At 36.9% G+C, this 20,263-nt stretch overlaps 1 protein-coding gene across 2 annotated transcripts in view; it reads right to left on the bottom strand.

Moving 5' to 3' along the window:
• LAMA2 (laminin subunit alpha 2) overlaps positions 1-20,263 on the bottom strand; it is a gene marked incomplete at its 5' end in the record, with an annotated part of 356,160 nt that overhangs the window by 27,439 nt on the left and 308,458 nt on the right. For both annotated transcript variants that reach the window (XM_080342611.1, XM_080342610.1), the window contains 7 exons: positions 3,674-3,812; positions 5,211-5,355; positions 6,944-7,106; positions 9,226-9,350; positions 12,886-13,045; positions 18,790-18,923; positions 19,482-19,625. In XM_080342611.1, coding sequence (XP_080198737.1) covers positions 3,674-3,812; positions 5,211-5,355; positions 6,944-7,106; positions 9,226-9,350; positions 12,886-13,045; positions 18,790-18,923; positions 19,482-19,625 — 1,010 coding nt within the window. The remainder of the gene's footprint in view (positions 1-3,673; positions 3,813-5,210; positions 5,356-6,943; positions 7,107-9,225; positions 9,351-12,885; positions 13,046-18,789; positions 18,924-19,481; positions 19,626-20,263) is intronic.

Here is a 20,263-nt window from a genome sequence, read left to right as displayed (position 1 = left end):
TGAATGCAAAAGTATGATTTTCCAGGCCTAGGAACACCAGAGTGCGATCATTACTGCTGGCAACATCTGAACCAGGCTTGAAAGAAGAAAAGCCTTATAAAATCACTTCAGGAAAAAAGTTGCCTTTCATATCATGGAAAGTAAATCCCAAAAGACAAAAAAGCACTAGTTAATTCACTCACAATATTACCCATGAGTCTTCAGTAGAATATCTGAATATGAACAGCTCAAAGAAAGAAAAATGAATTGGGAAAATAAATGAGGAGTTAGAACTGTGGGGAGAAAAAAAAAACCAAACAAAACCAAGCATGTGAGTTCCCTGGAAGGAAAGAAAATATTTTAAAAATATTAATTACAGAACAAAACCAATTTGCAGAGATACTATTCAGCTGCATGTTTTTGTACTGAAAGCCATTCTTTGCGTTACAGCCATCCTAGCAAGCGCGATATGTTCTCTGGCAAATTTACATCCCTGAAACTAGGCATCTGGTTTACTAAAATAATCCATACTTTGCTTTGTTTACGGTCATGTAGCTATGGTCACCTTTTATTTTTTATTATTTTCTTTCCTAGCTCTTCCCCAGTTCCTTCATAGCTTGATCTTCCCAGCAGCAGATGAGTTTTGCCATGTCATTGTCAGCAGTGCTCACTGTCTCCTCTCTTTGCCATACAGAAACCGCCCATGTTCCCACCCTATTCCTGCCCTATTCCAGTACAGACTGCACTCATGCAATAGACTGTCACTGTTGTCTTATAATTCTCAACCCATATGAACTCTACATCCTTGTAAACATTTAATACTTGCTTGATGTTTTCCTAAGACTTTTTTTTCCCCTGTTCCATTCCAAACATGCAGAACAAGGTCCAAGTTCATTCACATCACAGGTTGGGGTTGGAAGGGCCCTCTGGAGATCATCTAGTCCAACCCACCTGCTAAAGCAGGTTCACCTAGAGCAGATTGCACTGGAGTGTGTCCAGGCGGGTTTTGAATGTCTCCAGAGAAGGAGACTCCACAACCTCTCTGGGCAGCAAAAGAGTCTGGTCCCATTCTCTGGACACCTGCCCTTGAGATATTTATAAACATTTATGAGATCCGCTCTCAGCCTTCTCTTCTCCAGCTGAACAGACCCAGCTCTCTCAGTCTCTCCTCAAAAGAAAGGTGCTCTAGGCCCCTAATCTTTGTTGCCTGCTGCTGGACTGCCCCCAGTAATTTTTTGTCCTTAAACTGGGGAGCCCAGAACTGGATGCAGGGATGTAGTACTCCAGATGCAGCCTCGGATCTTGGCTTTTTATTTTTATTTTTTTTTTAATCCAAATTAGGATCAGTTTCAAGGGAACACAGGAAAAGATTTCTGGAGCTTGGGAGGAAATAATCTTTCTCCAGACTGGGGAAGGAAACTACATTTTTGTACTTCATGCCATGAATTAAGCTCTGAAACAGCAGAGTTCATTTCACATCTGAGCAAAATAACAGACACCAATAGTTGCAAACTGGAAACAGTCAGAAATGGGTGACCTCTCCTGTGCTCCTGTTCTTAAACTCCAAAGTGGCAGATATCACAAAAATCTGCACCTAGCTTTCTCATCCTCCTCAGTAACCACTTCCCTGCCCAGGAGCACAAGGCTCCTCACCTGGCCCGGGACTATGTTGCTCTTCCAGCTCTGAGGGTCAGAATGAAACTTGGCAACACAGCTCACCTGAGCTCTGCCTTGGTCTGGTCTCATCAACAAACACAGCTGAAGTAAGCAGCTGTGTGAAGAAAAAGTTGTTTGTGTAGGCGTGTGCACGGTGTGTAAGATGAGAGTGTTAAGCACTTGGGAGCAGCTTTGCTTGATGCAGCAGGAGCAGCTCGCTGAATTAACAGCCTTAGCATAGCAGCTGGTGTAAATACTGCCCACACGCTGCTTCTGCATTGCTGCCAGTGCTTTCAAGCTGCACTTACTAACACATGCAAGTCATGCAAGTAATCTGATTATTTTTACCTTGCTTTCACACTAGGGTGAGAGAGAAAGACAAAAAAAAAATCAAAATTAATTGTAACAAATTATACTTATTAGCAAGGTTCAAATATTTCACACTGAGACAGATATACATCATTTACAAACAACATAGAGTAGATGGTGAGATTCTACATACACTATCAGACTATAAAAATTAACAGGATTACTCTGCAAACAGCTACCTTAAAGTGTAATATAATGGAGAACTTTCATAATTCCTTGCTGTATATGGTAGTGAGTAAAAGCAAACCATGTAAAGAATTTGGCAGAACTGACATGACCTGCTAATTACAAAGTCACGGGTACCTCAGTGTCTATTGTTTGCAGTGGCTCAGCTTTGCCCTAATCTCTCTTTCCCTATTTTTGGTTCTAATTTACTGTAACATTCATCTTGCCCCATTGACTGATGAATCATAGCTGCAGGCAAAATGCTTACCACAGGTCCAAGTAGCTGCGGTACACTGATTTTCTAAGAAATCACAAAGGATTTTCTGGAAGATAATGACTCTAGATATTTTGCTATGCACTGGTGTGATTTCACAATTACATAATATAGTGTTACATTTCATGAGTAAAACAGATCTTAGATCTTTTTATTGCTGGGTGATTTGACATCAGAGGTCAGCTATTAACCTAATAAATTAACAGATACATCCATCTTTTAGATGCAGAACATCCTGTGGACTAATCACAGCAGTTCCTTGTGCACAAGACCACTTCAAGACTGTCATTATGCCACGTAGCTAAAGCTGACATAGATTAATGGGCTTGTTTCTGTCTTGCTCATCTGTCCACTGTAGCACGGAGTTCTCTTGTTCTTGTCGTTACAAAACTACTGAATATTCATTTAAATCTTCAGTGAGTTTTTTGGTCTATTTAAAACCATACAATACAATTACTAAGTTCAAGTATCTGTTATCCCATTTCTTTAGTTTATTAAAACTTAAGGTAAAGTTTATCAATAATACTATGCAATATGTTAAAAATAAATACTGGGAATTTTATTTGTGTAAGAAATTCAGGATCAGGTTTCTGAAGGGAAAGATTGCTGTATTTCATTCTATTTACATTAAATATATCAGAAGTATTGTATCATATATTTTAATTCCTGAATACAATAGGAATTTTATCTAAGCAAACCAGGTACTTGTATCTACAAATAATTTTAAATTATATCCAAACACAACATTTTTATATATATTGAATGAATACTGACCCTGATTATGCAAAAACATGCATACCCATTTAATAGTAATACTATAAGGAGTAGTTTGTAGTTCAATTTTTCTACTCATGCACAAGGTGAACACTTGTGCTTAATTTTGTGGAGGTATGCAGCCATTTCTGTAAGTCTGAAGTCACAAATTCTATTAATCAAATAAAAAAATACCTAAAAAGTCAGCTACATCATGGTTCTTGTATAACACCAGAAACCTGAACTGCACTGTTACTGCTATTTCCATTGTATTTGTGTAATGTGAGCTCTGTGAAATACATTGAAATACATAACATATGCAAATAAAGCATTGGTCTGCTGTGGCAATATAGGGTACATTGGGAACTCACCATTCACTTACTGCGAGTGAACTTGAGAAATAAATACAGAGAATAAGATTCCACTGCATGTACAATCCCTTAACAAAGGTAAAGAAATTGGTTTGAGCCATATTACCTTAGATTTCTCAGGGTTGGCAATCCCCCAAAATATATCTTCTCATGCCCTTTTAAGTTGAGCCCAAAGTGGCTGCCTGTAGAAGTTGTTGCTATGGTGTCTTCTTCATTGGTGTCTATGTCTACAATTGATATGTTGGCTGGAAGAGATTTGAGATTAATTTTGGAATATCAGACAGGAACAATGATATCTTCATGTAAGAAAACAACAGAGAAATATTTGGAGGGTTAGCAGGTGAGGGGACAGGCAATGAGGGCTGTATTTCACAATTAAGACACTGGATTTCCAAATTGTCAATTATGGGCAGGCAAAGAGACCTGCACTTTCCTCTGTTTCCATAACAACCTGAAAAGCTATAGCAATTCTGTCTGCTTTATTTTTATGTATTCTCTAAACCTGTTTCAATTTGGTATGTTCTTTGTGTCAATGTAATTTGGAGCTAACACTTCAGGACAAATTCAAGACAGAAGAAATCACTTTACATTTAATTTTTTATTTCAGTCCAAAGGCTGTCACTTGAGCAGGATTTTTTTAGCACAAAAGTTTGTTAAGCATTGTCATTATGTGTCTTAGAGATTGGTGATCAATCACTCTAAAACATTTTCAAACCCAAAGCAGTCAGTTGGCGTCACGTCTAATCTCAGTCTCGAGTTGGTGATGCGCTACATAACAACCATCCTATGTATATGCTTCTTCCATATATTTTTAATGCATGGTGTGTTTGAGATGTGAAGGCACTGCAGGGGGCAGTGGAGGAAGAGTGTGTTTTAGGGGGTCTTGGTGACCCTGAAGGTTCAGAATGCAAAGACTTCAGGATACAAAGGCACAAGGAATGCCACAGATACCATAAATATATTAATTTGGCTCAGGTAAGATTCTAACAGTCCTATAACTAGATTAAAAACAAACAAAAGGGGGTTGCTAGCACAATAGCCAGCAACCTTTGCGATCTTACCCAGTGCCACCACTTCACATTTTGCTCAAGTAACAGGCTAATGAAATAGTAGCCCTTTTGAAGATGTTCCCAGGTTTTTTCATGCAGATTCAGATCATGGCACTCTGCATTTCATTAGGGTATATAAAATAGTTGTTGGCTTTGTCTACTGAGATAATGCACTGAAGTAATTGCTTTTTTAAAGTACCTTAGGGCATGCTGAGCATGAGATGACTGTACAGTACAAAAGCATTTGCTGTCCTAACAAAAATCACACAGGTTTTTTTAATGATTTTGAACATCAGGGAACTGATGAAAAAGTTTCTTCTTTCTCCACTCAGAAGCATTTCAGAATGTAATTTATGCAACTGTAAATTGGAATTATGCCTGAAAATTAAACTACCTGTTCATAAAAGGCCATTTCAACAGTGCAATCACCCACGTGCAGCTCAACACACCTGTACTCTAGGAAAAATAAGTTTCTAAATCACTAGAACTTTATAATTCCAGTAATTTTGCTCATCATCTTCCTCAAGATTAGATCGTTAGCTGCACTGCATAAGAAACTTGGAACGTCATGGTGTCAGCACCTCAGGAACTCACCTTGTTTTTGAATTCTTGACAGGGTGAAAGATTTCCATTTGCCATCATTATGATTTTGGTTGCTCATAACAGAAGCTGTACCTGAACCCAGATCGTAGCTGACTTTTATATGCCCATCACTGAGTTCTACACTCATGAAATCCTTCTGTTAATGAAAGGGATTAGATAGATACACAAATTACTATTCTTGTTCCTTTTGGTAAAAATGGAATAATGGTGTAACACTGCAGCATCTACAAAAAAAAGCTGTCAGGATTCAAAGTGGAAAACAACCAAGGAACTGGGCAGCGTGAAATGCATTAAGCAAATAATGGCAGAACTATGACCCAGGATATGAATGTACCCGAGAAATTTTAAGTTTAATGATAATTTTGCTCATGGTCAGTTCCTCCTGTGTTCAGTTACGTGGGGGATGAAAATAGTTTACTATGTGCTGAATACTTATGCAAAACTGTGATCATAATTTTATGTGCATGAACATGAATTTATGTTAAGATAAAAGAGTGAAATATAACAAACTCAGTATTTTAGATGTTTATGCATGTCCATCCATACATCACTAGAAAGACTGTCCTTGAAGTTTTTATATAGTGGGACAATATCTTAAGAGAGAAACTACATCAGGGATTAATTGCCTTGCAGCTTCCAGAGTTTTTCAGAAGTTCAGGTACATACTTATTTTTCTTGAAAACTACCAAAAATTAATAATTATTGTACAAAATAATTATACAAAGTCATCTAAAATAATTACATTAATTATACTTTCAATATTCAATTATAAAAATTAATTATAAAAACTGTGTAAGTACTTCGTTGTCATAATAAAATGTTCTTTTACTATAGTCACTCAGGAGGAGCACCCTTCTCGTTGATAATTCCAGCAATTATGATAATTTTTCCTAAAATACAGAAATCTGAAGTAAGACTGATTTACACAAAATCAGTTTTTGTAAAATATTGAGTGCTCAGTAATTCTTCAAGACATCATGAAGAACTGCTGTATATAATTTCTGGCCCATATGAAAAGGCTAAAGAAAGGACCCTGTTCCCAGCCAGGCTTGCAAGTCAATCTCGATCAGATATGCTGAAGTTGAGTTAGTCCTGGTTCATGTGAGGATCTGGCCAGATGTCTTTATAAATAACTTCTCCCTGTCACTCACATACATTTGATAGTGCATGAGAATAAATGCCTTGAACATCTTTATAACTAATGTTTCTGTTCACTGTTTTAGCTGGAAAAGCGACCATTTGTATGCCTCGTAAAAATGCCATCACCATCACGTGTTTGTTGCACCATTCAGTTCCCCTTTAATGCCACTCCATTAAACATAAACTTTGCCTATATATCAGTAGGACTTCTAAGACTTGTCTCTTCCCATAATCTCCCTGCTCTCACACTACGACATTTTAAACTATGAAGGCATAACTATAAATGGCAACGTTTGCACAGGTAATAATTTGGGATAAATTAAAATGAATTAATAATTTCAGAAAAGCTGGAATTCCCCTCAGTCAGACATCCAGGCACATAATAATGCTCCCCAGTCAGTAAATCGGAGGCAGTCATCTTCCACACTACAGTATTGTCTGCCTTCATTTAGATATCAGAGAGTATCATACCAGGACAATGCTACACTCAATTCCTGTTTGTTCTCATAATAACGATAAATTCAGACACTGTGAAGATGGCATGAAACCTGTCAGGAGTGTGAACGTTAGCTGGTTGTTCTTACCAAGTCATCAGTAGCAAGATACATCAGCAGGGCATTCGATGAGAAGGTCCTGAATTTGAACATGACTGTGGAAATATTGGGGTTCCAGCGGATTGGGCGGCTCACCATGGCATAGCTGTCCCCATCGAACTGGACCGTCCCTTCACCGTCTGCCACCTGTGGGCTGAAAAGGGACAATTCCAACCATTTTCCTTTGCCATGTGAGATTAAAAGAAAAAGAAGTGAGCGGAAGTTGGAGGGAGGGGACGCCTCTTGGGACTCTTCCCAAACTTGTTTTGATTTTATATCAAACCCTGGTTCTGAGAAGTGAAGCTGTAAGGTCAGTTCACCAGCTGTATAACACAATAGCACTTCTGGGAGGAAGATGGAAGTGGAACACGACACATATATCCATATATCTTGCGGTCTGTAATGACTCATATTGCAATCCTCAATGTAAACTAGCACTATGTACTCCTTCATCTTGTAATAAATCTTTTGTTATGGTTAGCGATATTACAACTTCTAAAGAATCCCAGACTGAAAACTCTGGAATCTAATTCTCTCTTTTTACCCACAAATTACAAACACCACAAGAGCAGAAGCATCTGGCCCTCCACAATTTTTGGCATTCCTATCATTACAGAACTGAAGATCAGGCTTTGAATCTGTTTTATGTGATTTTTATGATAGACTCTTGTCCATTTCTGTCATATAGATCAGAGAGCTGCAAGACATCAGTCTTTTGGTTTAATCACAAATACAATGAAAATTGAACAAGGGACTTACATGTGAAATATTGGCCAGGAACCTGTTTCTCATTTATCTTGGCACATGTACACAAGGATCCTGAATGTAGTCTTTCCACTCTTTATAGCTACATTTAACAGGTTTTTGAAAATAGATTTTGCAGGAGAACAGGACTCTTTCTGGTACTGAAACAACGGGTTAAGGTAAAAGGGAGCTTCTAATACAGTTTTCTACAAATCTCAAGTCTAGTAATTTTTTTTTTTTTAATCTCCTTTCTACCTACCTCCAACTCCAAACAAGTAGATATACACTATCACTAATGAATAAGAAAATTTAATTTAGGCGGAGCTCCACATAATGGTTTAAGCATTTCCACTCTGACTTGCTTGGAACTGAAATGCATATATCCATCATCATGCTCATAAAATTTCTATCTCAGTGTCAATGGCCTCTATTTGTAGTCAAGGATATCCTCTGGTATTTCCAAAATTGTTACTGTTCACAACTGGATTTTCCGTAATTTTTAAAGGGCTAAGCCTTAGCAGGTTGTTAGACTAGCAGCCTAGTTTCAAAACTAGCCTATTCTTAACTTCCCTGACTGGGTTTGCAATTATTTCGCTTAAAGCAGCATGAGCTCTATACCATATACTGACACTGCTGAATTTGCTAAAAAAAACCAGGAGCCTCTAAGAGGACAGTGCTGCTTTCATGCAGTCAGTCACTGTGAAAGTCATAAACTAGAAACAAGGTTGTGACAGACCCAGAGTCTGTCTTCTTTACAAGATAATTCCCAGGACTGTGCTGTAGTATCAGGTTATGCGTCTGTATAAGGGCCCTCAGCTTTTGAAACTGAGACTTGGCACAGGAAAGTGTTTTAGATTAGTTTGGTGGGAAAGAGAGGAATGAAGATGGGTCAACAGCTCTCTAAGGACAAGGACACATCTGGAAAGGAAGTAACTTTGGTTGTCTCAAAATTCCTAGAGAGAGTCCTGAGCCTACATATGTGAATCCTGGTCCTGCCTGGATGGACCATTTGCCCTACCTGGAATTAAAGGTCACTGACAAGTACAGGATTTTCCATTCTCTCTTGAGAACGGAGACACTTTTCTCTTGTGGGGGTCCCTGCTCACAACACTAGTGGCTATGAAAGCCACCTTGAGGCACCTGACTCTGCCACATGCTGCATAAGAGGAGCAGGCACCCACACCACAACTGTCCATGAACTGGACTCAGTTCCACTGTGGATCCCACCCTCTTTCATTGACTAATTCTGGTTACTGGTTAGCAGAAGCCTCACCATCATGGCACCATTATACCATCTTAATTCTGTTACGACAGTGACCACTTTTATGACCCTGATTGGGCGTTTCCCCTCTTGGCATAACTGCAACCTCATTTTGTATTACCTACAACTCTCAATGCTGTGTACAGACTGCTGCCATCTATGGGAACTTGACGGCTGCTGTGGAAACTCCTGCTGCTTACCAGAGAACACAGTGTCACTGCAGATAGCTTCCCAAAGGAGCATGAGAAGCAGTCAGTGCACCACCTACCTGACGGCACACCCTTTGCAGTCACCTTCAATATCCCTGAAATTCCACAGACCTATGGGCTTGCTGTCTAGAAAGGTCTCACCCATGCAGCCAGTGAAGGTGGTGACTCTTACAGCATCTGACTTCTGCAACAGAAAACACAAATTTCATTAGAATTCAATTTGAAGTGATCTACTGTGTCTGGAACCAAAACTGGCATGAAATACCAGAAGGTGCTTCATATTATTTTAAATATAAATAGCAACAATTGATCTGAAAGTCATCTTATTAAACAACTGATCAGCAAAGAAGTGAACTAAACTTTGTATCAGTCAGGGTGGAAAAGCTGATTTATCAAAGCCCATTTATCTGAGACTCTGGTGAAGGCCTAGGAAGAATGAATCCTGGAGAACGAGGAGCTGCCCTGGCTTCTATATCACAGTCAGCTTTGCTGGTTATTCAGGGAGCTGCTCACTCCCACTTGTTCAGGGTCTGTCTGGATCTTTGTTTAAGGCTTCATAGAAAGGGCTATGAGGAATCTTTGTCCGCAATACAATAAGGAAAGTGTTTTTACTGTACTTAATGCTCAAATGCCTGGAAATTGAGCAGACTGTCCAAGATAAAAGACTAATTGTGAACTCAACTGGCTACACCTGTAAACTTCATGCTGAATTTTGGATGCAGAAAAAACTGCAGACGGCAAAACAATTTAAACTCATACTCTATTAAAATTCATTAAGGTAGGGTCATGCATATCAGGTAATGCTCATTAGACCATAACAGGGTACCATGATCACAGCAGTAATATTTGAAAGTATACAGAGTACTCAGCTCAAAATTATCCTTCTAAAAATACCTAGTTTCATTTAAATTTCACTTCATCAATATGAGATGATTGAAAATCTATATACTTAGCTATTTGAAACAGACAAGCACCTGCTGTTTTCCATACAGCAATTATGAATATTAAGATCTTATAAGAGAATATGGAGAAGTGCAATTTGAAAATATTCAAGGAAAAGTATGACTCAAAAGACTTAATGGGCTGGTGATATTTTCCAGGGTAATTTGGAAGGTTTTAATTAGCAACAAGTATAAACTTAATGTCGCTCCAGAGAAATTCATGGCATCTAAGTATCACAGTCTTCTACTCAAGTCAGATGAAAGATGATTTTAAAAACTGAAAACGAGCCTTCTTTTGGAATGCACTGCAAAGATGCATGCAAAAAGGGATGTGGACAAAATCCCATGACAAATTAAAGCACGCTAAAACCCAATAATACGAAAAAGCCCATTTGTAAGACAAAGATTAAAAAAACTATCAGTGACTATCATAAATGTCCAAAGAGCTTCATGGTTTTAGAAGAATTTCAGTTAAGGTTTTCATTTTTTGACCCTGAAAACTGTACTACATGATAACAAAAATTCTCAGAAAAGTAATAATTTCTCTTTAAATTCATAAACTGTGTTTGAACAGAGCAAGTCTGGTGGTGTTTAAATTGCAAATATACTAGCCATAGCAAACTGGAGAACTCTTACTGAAGTTGAAAACAGCATTCTGGCATCAGACTTTTGCAGCATCCATAATTCCTGTTTCTGTTCAGCATCGCATCTCATACTTGATCCTACAACTGTCTTACGTCCTGAATTGTGGTCACTATCCACCTCTGCCTCACTGTATCTAACTAAAGGAAAAAGAAAAACATTCAAGAAAGGGTTCAGATTTAAACGTTACTGTGTCCAGGTCTTTTTTGTTTGTCCTGAAACACGAAGAGACCTTGAACCCATTTCCGCTTAGAGATTCTGCTAAATCTCTAATTTTTTCCGAAATACACACTTCATGAGGCTTCATTGTTATGTAATTCTTCTTGATTAAGTATTATTCAAATACTGCTAGTATTTAAATATCAAGTAAATATCCCAAATATATACTACTAATAATAACAATGAAGTAAAATCAGTAGATACAATATTAAATACTTCTAAATTCAAACTATTTTTTTCTCTGACAGTGCAATTTAAGTGCGATGACCTTTGTTAGGAAAGGCGACATCTTTTACTGGAGCAGTAGGTACCAGCTTTTGTGTCTGGTTGCTCAAATAGTACATGTGAGCTCTCTTTACACCTTTGCCTCACTTTTTCTACCATCAGGCTGTAATACTAAGGTTAAATATTTATAACACTTACATCTAGAGATGACATCAAGTAAAACATACATTTTTGTTAGTCTAATGTTATAGCTTTGCTGTGGAAATCAGGACTAGGCACAAGACTATGCTGTGGCACAGAACACCTAGTGCTGAACTTCTGTATCATCTTTGATTCTCTGGATTCCTAATGTAACCAAGTATTTTTTTTTGAAGTAGAATTCAGGTGAAAACTTGGTTTGGGAGGTTTGATGTTCTAGACATGTGCAAATATAAATGGTATTTTTATGTTTCAGTATTTGTCCCACTTGCCTTCTGATAACTCAAAATCAATATTTAAAATAATCTGCAAATAAGGTTTGGGTTTAGGCTGGCATTTGAGTTTCAAGTTCCATGACTCCTTCAGGGGATCACCTGAAGATAACAAGCCAAAAACCACCTGACCATGCATCTTATGGAGTCTCAACTGAGTAAGCAAAATTTATATATTGTATAAACCAAACCCTAAAGTGCTTTTCTGCATGCAGAATGATGAAATTATTCATTTAATCATAATTCTGGCACTTATGATTGTTACCTGAGCCAGTCTGTTCTCCTGAGCCTGCAGTCAGACTCTGACAGCTAAATGTTTTAGGGAGGTGGGCAGACACAATCCTGTAGCCTCTAATGAATGTGTGTTTGGGCCTTTGGTGGCTACAGCTACACAGCACTGCAAGCCCTAAACAGTCCTGATTCACCGCAGTGGAGTATTTATTCCACTGAGGTATTATGGTGATTGAAAACTAGGACATAATGCCAATGTAACTAGATTTGGTATGAGTGAAAACAACAGCAGAAAAACTTAGAACTTACCTGACATAGCAAAAATCCAAGAACTAAAGAAAGCTGAGAGGAATTATTACGTGTGGATGATAAAGTAACTCTCCTTTTTTAATTTCCATTCTCTTTGAAAAAGCAGATCAAAGGGACAGAGTACAGAAAGCCAGTGAGGCCATTTTGGTTTTGTAAGGGTCATACTAATCTCTGCAGTATCACTTTTAGCAACTGATGATTCATTAATTTAAGAAATATTTTTCAAGGGTTCTGGTTGATGGCTAACAGAAAAAAGCAAACACACTCTAGATAGAAAGTTGGAAGGTAGAGAGCAAACTAGAACCTCTGTTTAAGGCTGTAAGGAGAACATAGAAAAAAATGTCAGAAATTCTGCCTTGTCTAATATGTATTTCTCCAAGAAATTCTTCAATTGACTTCCTTGTCTATTTAGTTGTTTGGGCTAAATGCTGCATCCATACATCCAGCCACCAGGCTTCTGAGTAGAAGAAGTTAACAGCATGGACAGAGAACTTTCTGGTCTGTGCACCCAGATGGCTGGCAAATCCTAATATTCTTTCAAGAGCACAGGTGTACTATTTGCTACTAAAGCACCTACTATAATGACACCAAACTATTAAAGTTCCCTATTTCTACTCTAAGCAATAACAATATTGTCCACATAAACAGACAGTTAATACACTAGCTCCAGACATGACATTACCTTTATTTTTCCAGTTAAACCACCAACAAACAGCATGGCATTAGCGTCTACATCCAGAATGGTATATCCAGGTGGAGAAAGAGCACTGAATGTGGCTGGCACAATGCTGGCTTTGGGGCCATCCAGAGCTCGCACGGATATTGTGCCATTTTTCCCAGTCCTAAAGATTTTAACAAAATAATTTAAGCGTACATACTCAGTAGTTAAATCAAACATAGGAAAATAACATTTTTGATGGCATCTTTTAATAGAGGCATGTATTACTGATTTATGCACCATTTTGATAAAAAGAAATAGACTCTTATGCCTGTGTAAGTTAAAGACATGATCACAGAACCATTTTTTTTCTCACTTCAATGTCCTTTTTGAACAAAATTCACTATACAGATGAAGTGGAACTTTCATTGACTAAAATAAAGAAGTTGCATTTTTAAGATTTATTGTGATGAAATTAGTGCTGAGTAATTGTTTCTTGACATAACAAATGATGCAGGCAAAATTCCAAATTAAGTTTCTGAATTTTGTAAGGTTTATTAGATTATATTTGAACCGAAAATGAATGATCATGTGATACAGTACTTCAATTGGCTTTACTGTGATGCATAGAGTTTGTATTTTCTGCAGTGGAGCGCTCTGGTTGCTTATCAAACAGGCATAAACCCCATTATGTTTAAGGATGTTACCCCATTTTCCTCTATGAACCATATCAAATATTGATAGTTACGACAACAATAAATGAATTTACCGGTCGTTAATAGTTTCTGCAGCAGTTTGTTTTGTACTCCTTAGGTTATATTAATGTAGCAACTGGCATGGAAAGAGTTTGATGACATTTTTACAATGGGAGGAACATAATGCAGAGAAGATGATTCTTCCTGGTCTTTCAGGTATACAGAAAGGTTATTTCAAAGGAAACTTGAGTAATTTTGAATCCTTTGCAATAATTTGCTTAATATTACCTTTGTTTACAGCAGTATGGATTGTAGCTTTCCATGGAAAGCTTACTACTGACCTAATAGAAGTAAACTATAAGGCATTTATAGTCACACCATAACTTAGTGTTTCCGGCCAGACAGAGGGAGAGTGACCCAAACCCTGCCATGTGCAGATGAAGTATCTAGTATGTTCAGTAATGTGGTGGAGGAGTGGCTGGGAAGTGATGTAGGCAGAGGGAGATCACATACTGTGGGCTAAGGGATAACTTTGGAAATCGATGCTTCACCTCACTTTTAATAGGATGCTGGATTTTCCATGACCATTGTCATGTTAATTTGGAAATTCATAACATGGATGCCTGACCTTGCAATCCTAACTTGCACTGAAACATTCAGCATGGATATCACATGGAACTTTTATAACTTAACTGTTTGATATTTAATGCAGAAACACATTATTTTAAATAAAACTTACTTTATTTTTCCATAAGAGTTTACCAAGAGTGTATATGTACCAAGAGTGACAACTGTATACCAAATTAAACTCCAAAAATTACTGAGTGCCTGTTCTCAAGCTAGACAAAACAAACTTTTCTTAGAAAACAGACGTCATATCTACGCTTGTGACAAAGGTTTCTATGGAAAGGACAGAAGCCAATTAAATAGAGGTGATAAAATAACCAAAAATTTTCTAGATGAAAAGTTACATACTCGTCTTATGAAGATACAGTCAAGTCACAGCCAGAATGTGAAAAAAAAAAAAAAAATGAAAAAAAAGCACTTTGATTTTCTAAGGTCTTGAACTTTGCTCCATGCATGCAAAGATGTACAATTCCTTTTTGTGTAATTAGAAAAAAAAGAAAAGATTGGCTTCAGGTATTGAAGTAACAAGCAAACTGAAAGTTAAAAGCATACCTTTCAGGAAGAACTGTCATTTCTGTGAAAGCTTTACTTGAAGAACTTACATTTAGAGCACAGCAAGACATTACTTAAGCTACTGAATAAGCTAAATCTGTACTTATAGAATTCCCAGATTTAGAAAGTTTACTGGACCAGGATTTTAGAGAGAGGAAAAATCCTATAAGACTATGCATTTTATATCTAAAAAACACTCTTTAGAAATTCATTTGGCTCAGAACCTATTACCTGATAATCAGAATGACACGACAGTTTTCTCATGAAATAACATAAAACTGGAAAAAAAGTCGTTTAAATAATAATTAAAAAAATTCCATTGAAACATTTCAGTTTTGATGAATTTCTCCTGAACTTTGAAGCAGGGTTACAAAGTGATTTTGATGATTGCCAACCAATGGAGTATACCTTTGTAGATCTGTGCCATCTTGCTTACTTTGTAGTCAGGGATCTCAATGATTTCTTTGTGAAAAAAACATATTTACAAAAAAACACTGGAGCTCTTTGATTACCCACCCATACCTTAATCTGGCAGCTCTGGAAACCACATGGAAGGGACCCTCAGTTTCCTCAGGAATATCTGAAGTGACTTCTGGGGTACACAAACATGTAGATGCTCCCAATCATTTTAACAATGTGGGCTAAAGCCATCCATGTTATTCTTTTTTTTTTTTTTTTTTTAATTTCCTTTTAATGACAATATTTTACCTTTTATTCCATAATCAACTGAATGCAGGATATGCAGGATAAATTCCAAATTTTTACCTTTTTTTTTTTATTTTATTTTTTCAGATTTATTGGCATGAAGTCCTTTAAACAATAGAAGTTCTTAATGCGGTAATTGTTGAATGACTAACAGTTGCTAAAGATTTCTTTTTAAACCACTTAACCTTAATGTTCTCTGAAAGAAAGTCATTGGAATTTTCAATAATACAGTGCTGAAATCAAGATTCCAGTTTAAAAACATCCAAGTGCAATAATGCAGAAGTCACTGAACAGACTGACACTTTTTTAGCATGTCTAATATGTCACAAATAGCACAGTTGTCTTTCATCTTCAAACAGACTGAAATGCTAACAATGGAGTTTCTTCCATAAATAATTCTTTCTTATTTAGGGAGGACAATTGAGCTTGAAGAAAGAATTTGGCTAACTTGACAGCAAAAAGGCATTTTTACTCTGTGCATGACAAATCGTCAGGTTAGAAGATATTGTTCTAGTGATAGTTCTGCAAAACTGGTGGATTATAGAAGATGTACCATCACCTTGTGGCTGCTCATCTGAAAAATTTACATAATGCCATGCATGCAGGGTTTGCTCTTCAGGAGATGCATGATATAATGGGGATGACTTTTGCAAGTCATCAACATTAGATTACAAAATACAGTGTAGAAACCTCTTCTCCTTGGCCCCTTAAGAGCACAGAAAATCTTCATTGGAAAGTATGGCTTAGATTTGGCACAGTAGTTTAAGACTGAATTCTCCCTGAACTGGGCTGGATGTGTCCACAGGGAACTTGTGACTCAAGAGTTCTTTGTCCTCAAAGGAAGGGCGCTTCTTAAACTCTGTCAATAGCAATTAAGACAATGGTAATACTTAAATCACACTTGGTTAAAATCAAAACTAATCAGGTCCTGCTCCTAATTGAGGCCTGCTGAAGTCGAGTGACATTGTTTCACTGATCTAGTGAGCCTCAAAAACATTCTATTGTCCATTTGACTGTTTCACAAAATTGACAGTTTGCATTTTGCAAATGTGCTTTAAATAATTTTGTCACATACTGTTATGCCAGATTTTCCTTGTTAATTGATATTTCGACTACAGTTCTTAATGCCAATCACATTTGCCTCTGTAAACAGGTAAGTAACTTTGTAAGTGACATTTGTTAAGTTCTTTTACCATCAAATTATAGGAAATTCCTATCGAATAAAGAATTTTTACTTCAGTTCTTTACCAAAAAAAATTAAAATGTTTCCATGATAACCTCTGCATCTACAATAAAATGCAAAGTATTAGTACACTTCAAATAAAAAGGTGATGAAAGTTAAAATTGTCCCTGGAAAACTGATGCAGTAATTATCAATTTGGGCTTAACACACTGGAAATTTTGGCATAGTTATTAACTGAACTGATTTAACTGATCAGTTAAAAGTCTCATCACATTTTTCATATTTAGATTTCATTCAGTATGCTGGATGAACTTGAGAACCTTTTGGCCACCACATCTCCCCTTTTTAAGGCCCTTTGGGATCCTTGGTTAAGAACTGCTATCAATCTTTAAACCTGCTATATTATTATTACTGTATGTCAATGTCTGTCACCACTGAAATCAATGGTAAAATGTGGCATGGTCAGAATTTCATCTTATGTCCTCATTCTAAGTGGGTGCCATGCCCCAGCTGCCCCAGTGGCTCTGTCAGATTGCTAAAAAAAGTCTGTGTCTGGAACTGAGCAGACATTTAGAGAGAAAAAAAGCGAGAGAATGAAATGAATAACACTCTCCAGCAGCTTATGAAGTGAATCAGAGGGGAGTTATTAAATGGACTAAAATGTTCAAAATGGAAGAATCTTCAGTAGGTACAGGATTTACTAAGTCTGCTTTAAGAATGCAAAATCAGTCCCAAGTTCTTCACCTTAATCCCACAAATCCAACTAATGTCTCTGCAATGTAATTCTCCTAAACACTGCTCTGTACTTCAGATTTGTGCAGCTGTAATTGTTCTAAATTGCTGATCCTGCAGTTCATTCAAAACTAATAGCATGCACACCCTATATATCCAGAACAACCAGCTTAATAGGCAATGTGCTTTTGGAGGATGTGTGAATTTTTATACTGTGTCCTGGCTCCATATTCTGCTGAAGCAGCTTTCTTGTAAATGAAAGTCTGGCATTACTGTGTCGTGAAGCTATTTTAGTATGCATAACATGAGCGTGTGAAGATTTCAACAATTCATATTGCACCCCAATTTGTATTTTCCTAGCAATAAGGTTTCATTAAGCCAGTTTCTGGAGACAGTGCCATAGTTTTATTTAATTCTCTGCTCTGAATGGTTGATTTCTGTGATTTCCCTAAATTATTTAAACTGGATGCCATTTCCTCCTCTGAGAGCCATGGATATAACCAGAATTGGAGTGCTTTGTTTTCATTTTTCTTTTCTAATTTTCTGACTATATTATTGCTTCTACGTTTAATACTATGTGAAATTAACTGTAGTGATGCAGGAGGAATTTCTCAGCTTCATATCAAATTGCAATACAGATGATGTTATCTAAATTACTAAGATTTGTTCAGAAGTAGAGGATAAATGACATGAGGTTATGTAATTCTTATGCTGTAACTACTACAACATATGCCATGTGTTTGCTATTTGAATGGAAAATATAAGCTTCAGGTAACAAATGTGAAATTTTAATATTAAAGCATCTATATTTCTCAAGTGCAAAAGCATTCAAAAACTGATATCAAAGTGGAAATGATAATTTCAGTTTTTACCCTTGATTTTTCATAAACTGTATAATTTTTAATATCTCCAGTCTGAAGAGATGTTCTATCTATGGAAATGGTGTTTTGAGTAAGAATCAAGATACTGGAGTATGGTAGACCATTGAAGTACTGTATCAAAACAAGAAATTCAGAAAAGGTGCTCCTCTTTGAAATTCAGGGAGAAAAGGATAGTAGTTATCTGTGTGAGTGCCAAAACCTGTAAGTGTTTTTAAAGGAAACTAGTTGAAAAGAGAATCGATAGAGTGATAGGTAAACAAAAGGGAATATAAGCAGTCACAGATTGTTGATGCTGGAGGGGAAGTATGATGAAAATAGATTCTTGACACAGAACAATTCTTATTTCAATAGTAATTGTAGTGTATACACTACTGGATGTAGGTTCAAAAGCTTTCATGAAACCAGACCAGAATTTCTCACATTTATGAAAGAATCTTTTGTTTTTTTAAAGCCCATGTTTCAAATGTAGCAGACAGTGGATTAGTAGCAGAACTTGCTATATTCAACCTTTTTTCTTTAGGAACCAAATCTTGCAAGTAAAACATATACTTGCCTAGAGGCTTCAATCCTGTACCAAAATCCATCATCAATGGTCAGATCTCGATACTCCACTCGTCCAACACCAGATCCGACGTCCCACAGGAAGCTCACCTTCCCTTTGCGCATCTCTATGGCCAAGAAGTCAGTCTACATGTAAAATATGAAAACAGAAACAATCTCATACTTTAATTAAAAGAAGTTTTCCAGAATCTTCACAATTTAGAAGGTCTAATGAGGCATCTGAAACACATATACGGACAGTAAAGTATCAACATAAAATCTCACAGTGATCTAAAGTGAGATTCTCTTTTTCTTGCTTTTGTTGGTTCAAATAAAGAATCTTCAGCCAAAGATAGAGCTTTAACAGGTGCAAAATGATTAGCTACTTCAATCCCAACAGAAAACTCACAACTGACTCAAAAATTACCCTGGTTGCACTGTGAATTTTAAAGCTCTAACGTAGAATATGTACAAGTTCCCGTTTAATATCTAGTTAAAATTAAAAAAATAAATATATATTTGCTGGTCATATTTTAGAAGCCCCTACATTAATACCAAACACAGTACATGTCTAGATTATCTTAGGCCCACTACTACTGCTTTGAAGCCTCCAGGAGGAAAAAAAAGCAGCTTTCTCATCCTCTATTTCTCGGTAGTCTGATTTGATGGAGCAACCCTGACAAGAAAAGCAGAAGACAGACTTACAAACTTGGCACTTCCAAGGTAAAAAAGCAGATTGTCAGCAACTACAGTCTTCACATTGACAATGATGGTGTTGTATGTTCCCTTCTTTATTTCTGGTCTGTATGTGCGAATACAATTGCCTCCAGAGGACACAGACACTTTGATCTTCAAAAAAAATATAGCAGAAAGAATTCAGTTTACTGCTTATTATTCCAGAAATAATTTTAGTTGCTTCCAAATAATGATAAGAATATCACACTTTTTTCTTTCTTTGTTCTTTCCCGTTTCTCTGTTATGGGTACCAGGGAGTTACTTGGATATGCACAAGAGGTAGAAATGAAATTTTCTTTCAGAAATTGCTTATTAAAAGGAAATAAAAGCTCTTTCTGGCATTCAGATTTGAAAGGACTTACTGTATGTTTTAGAAATAGCTAGAAGATATACTGGTCTAACACGAGCAGTAGTGGAATTCTAGCAGCAGAGATAGGCTCTAAGTAGAACATGCAGCCAGGAAAAAAAGCAGCACTCTGTAAGGGATCACAGCATATTGCTATCAGACAGGCAGGATGATCTATTTTTTTCCTTGTAATACCTTTGATTATGCCAATTTAAGATACCTTTTAAGACTTATTTTTAAACCAACAGTTGTGTCTGTCACTGCTTTTACATTGCCCCTAATGGAGTTGGTATTCATAACTTGGATTTTCACAGCTGAGTGACATATGCATTTGGATATGTGTGCTACTTTCCTCAGGCTCTGGGCATACATAAAAATAGTATACTGTTTGCCTTCATAATGCCAG

The sequence above is a fragment of the Nesoenas mayeri genome (assembly GCF_963082525.1).
Source record: "Nesoenas mayeri genome assembly, chromosome: 3".
NCBI lineage: Eukaryota > Metazoa > Chordata > Aves > Columbiformes > Columbidae > Nesoenas > Nesoenas mayeri.
Note: the sequence above shows the minus strand (reverse complement) of the source record. Positions and strands in the feature narration are given on the sequence as shown.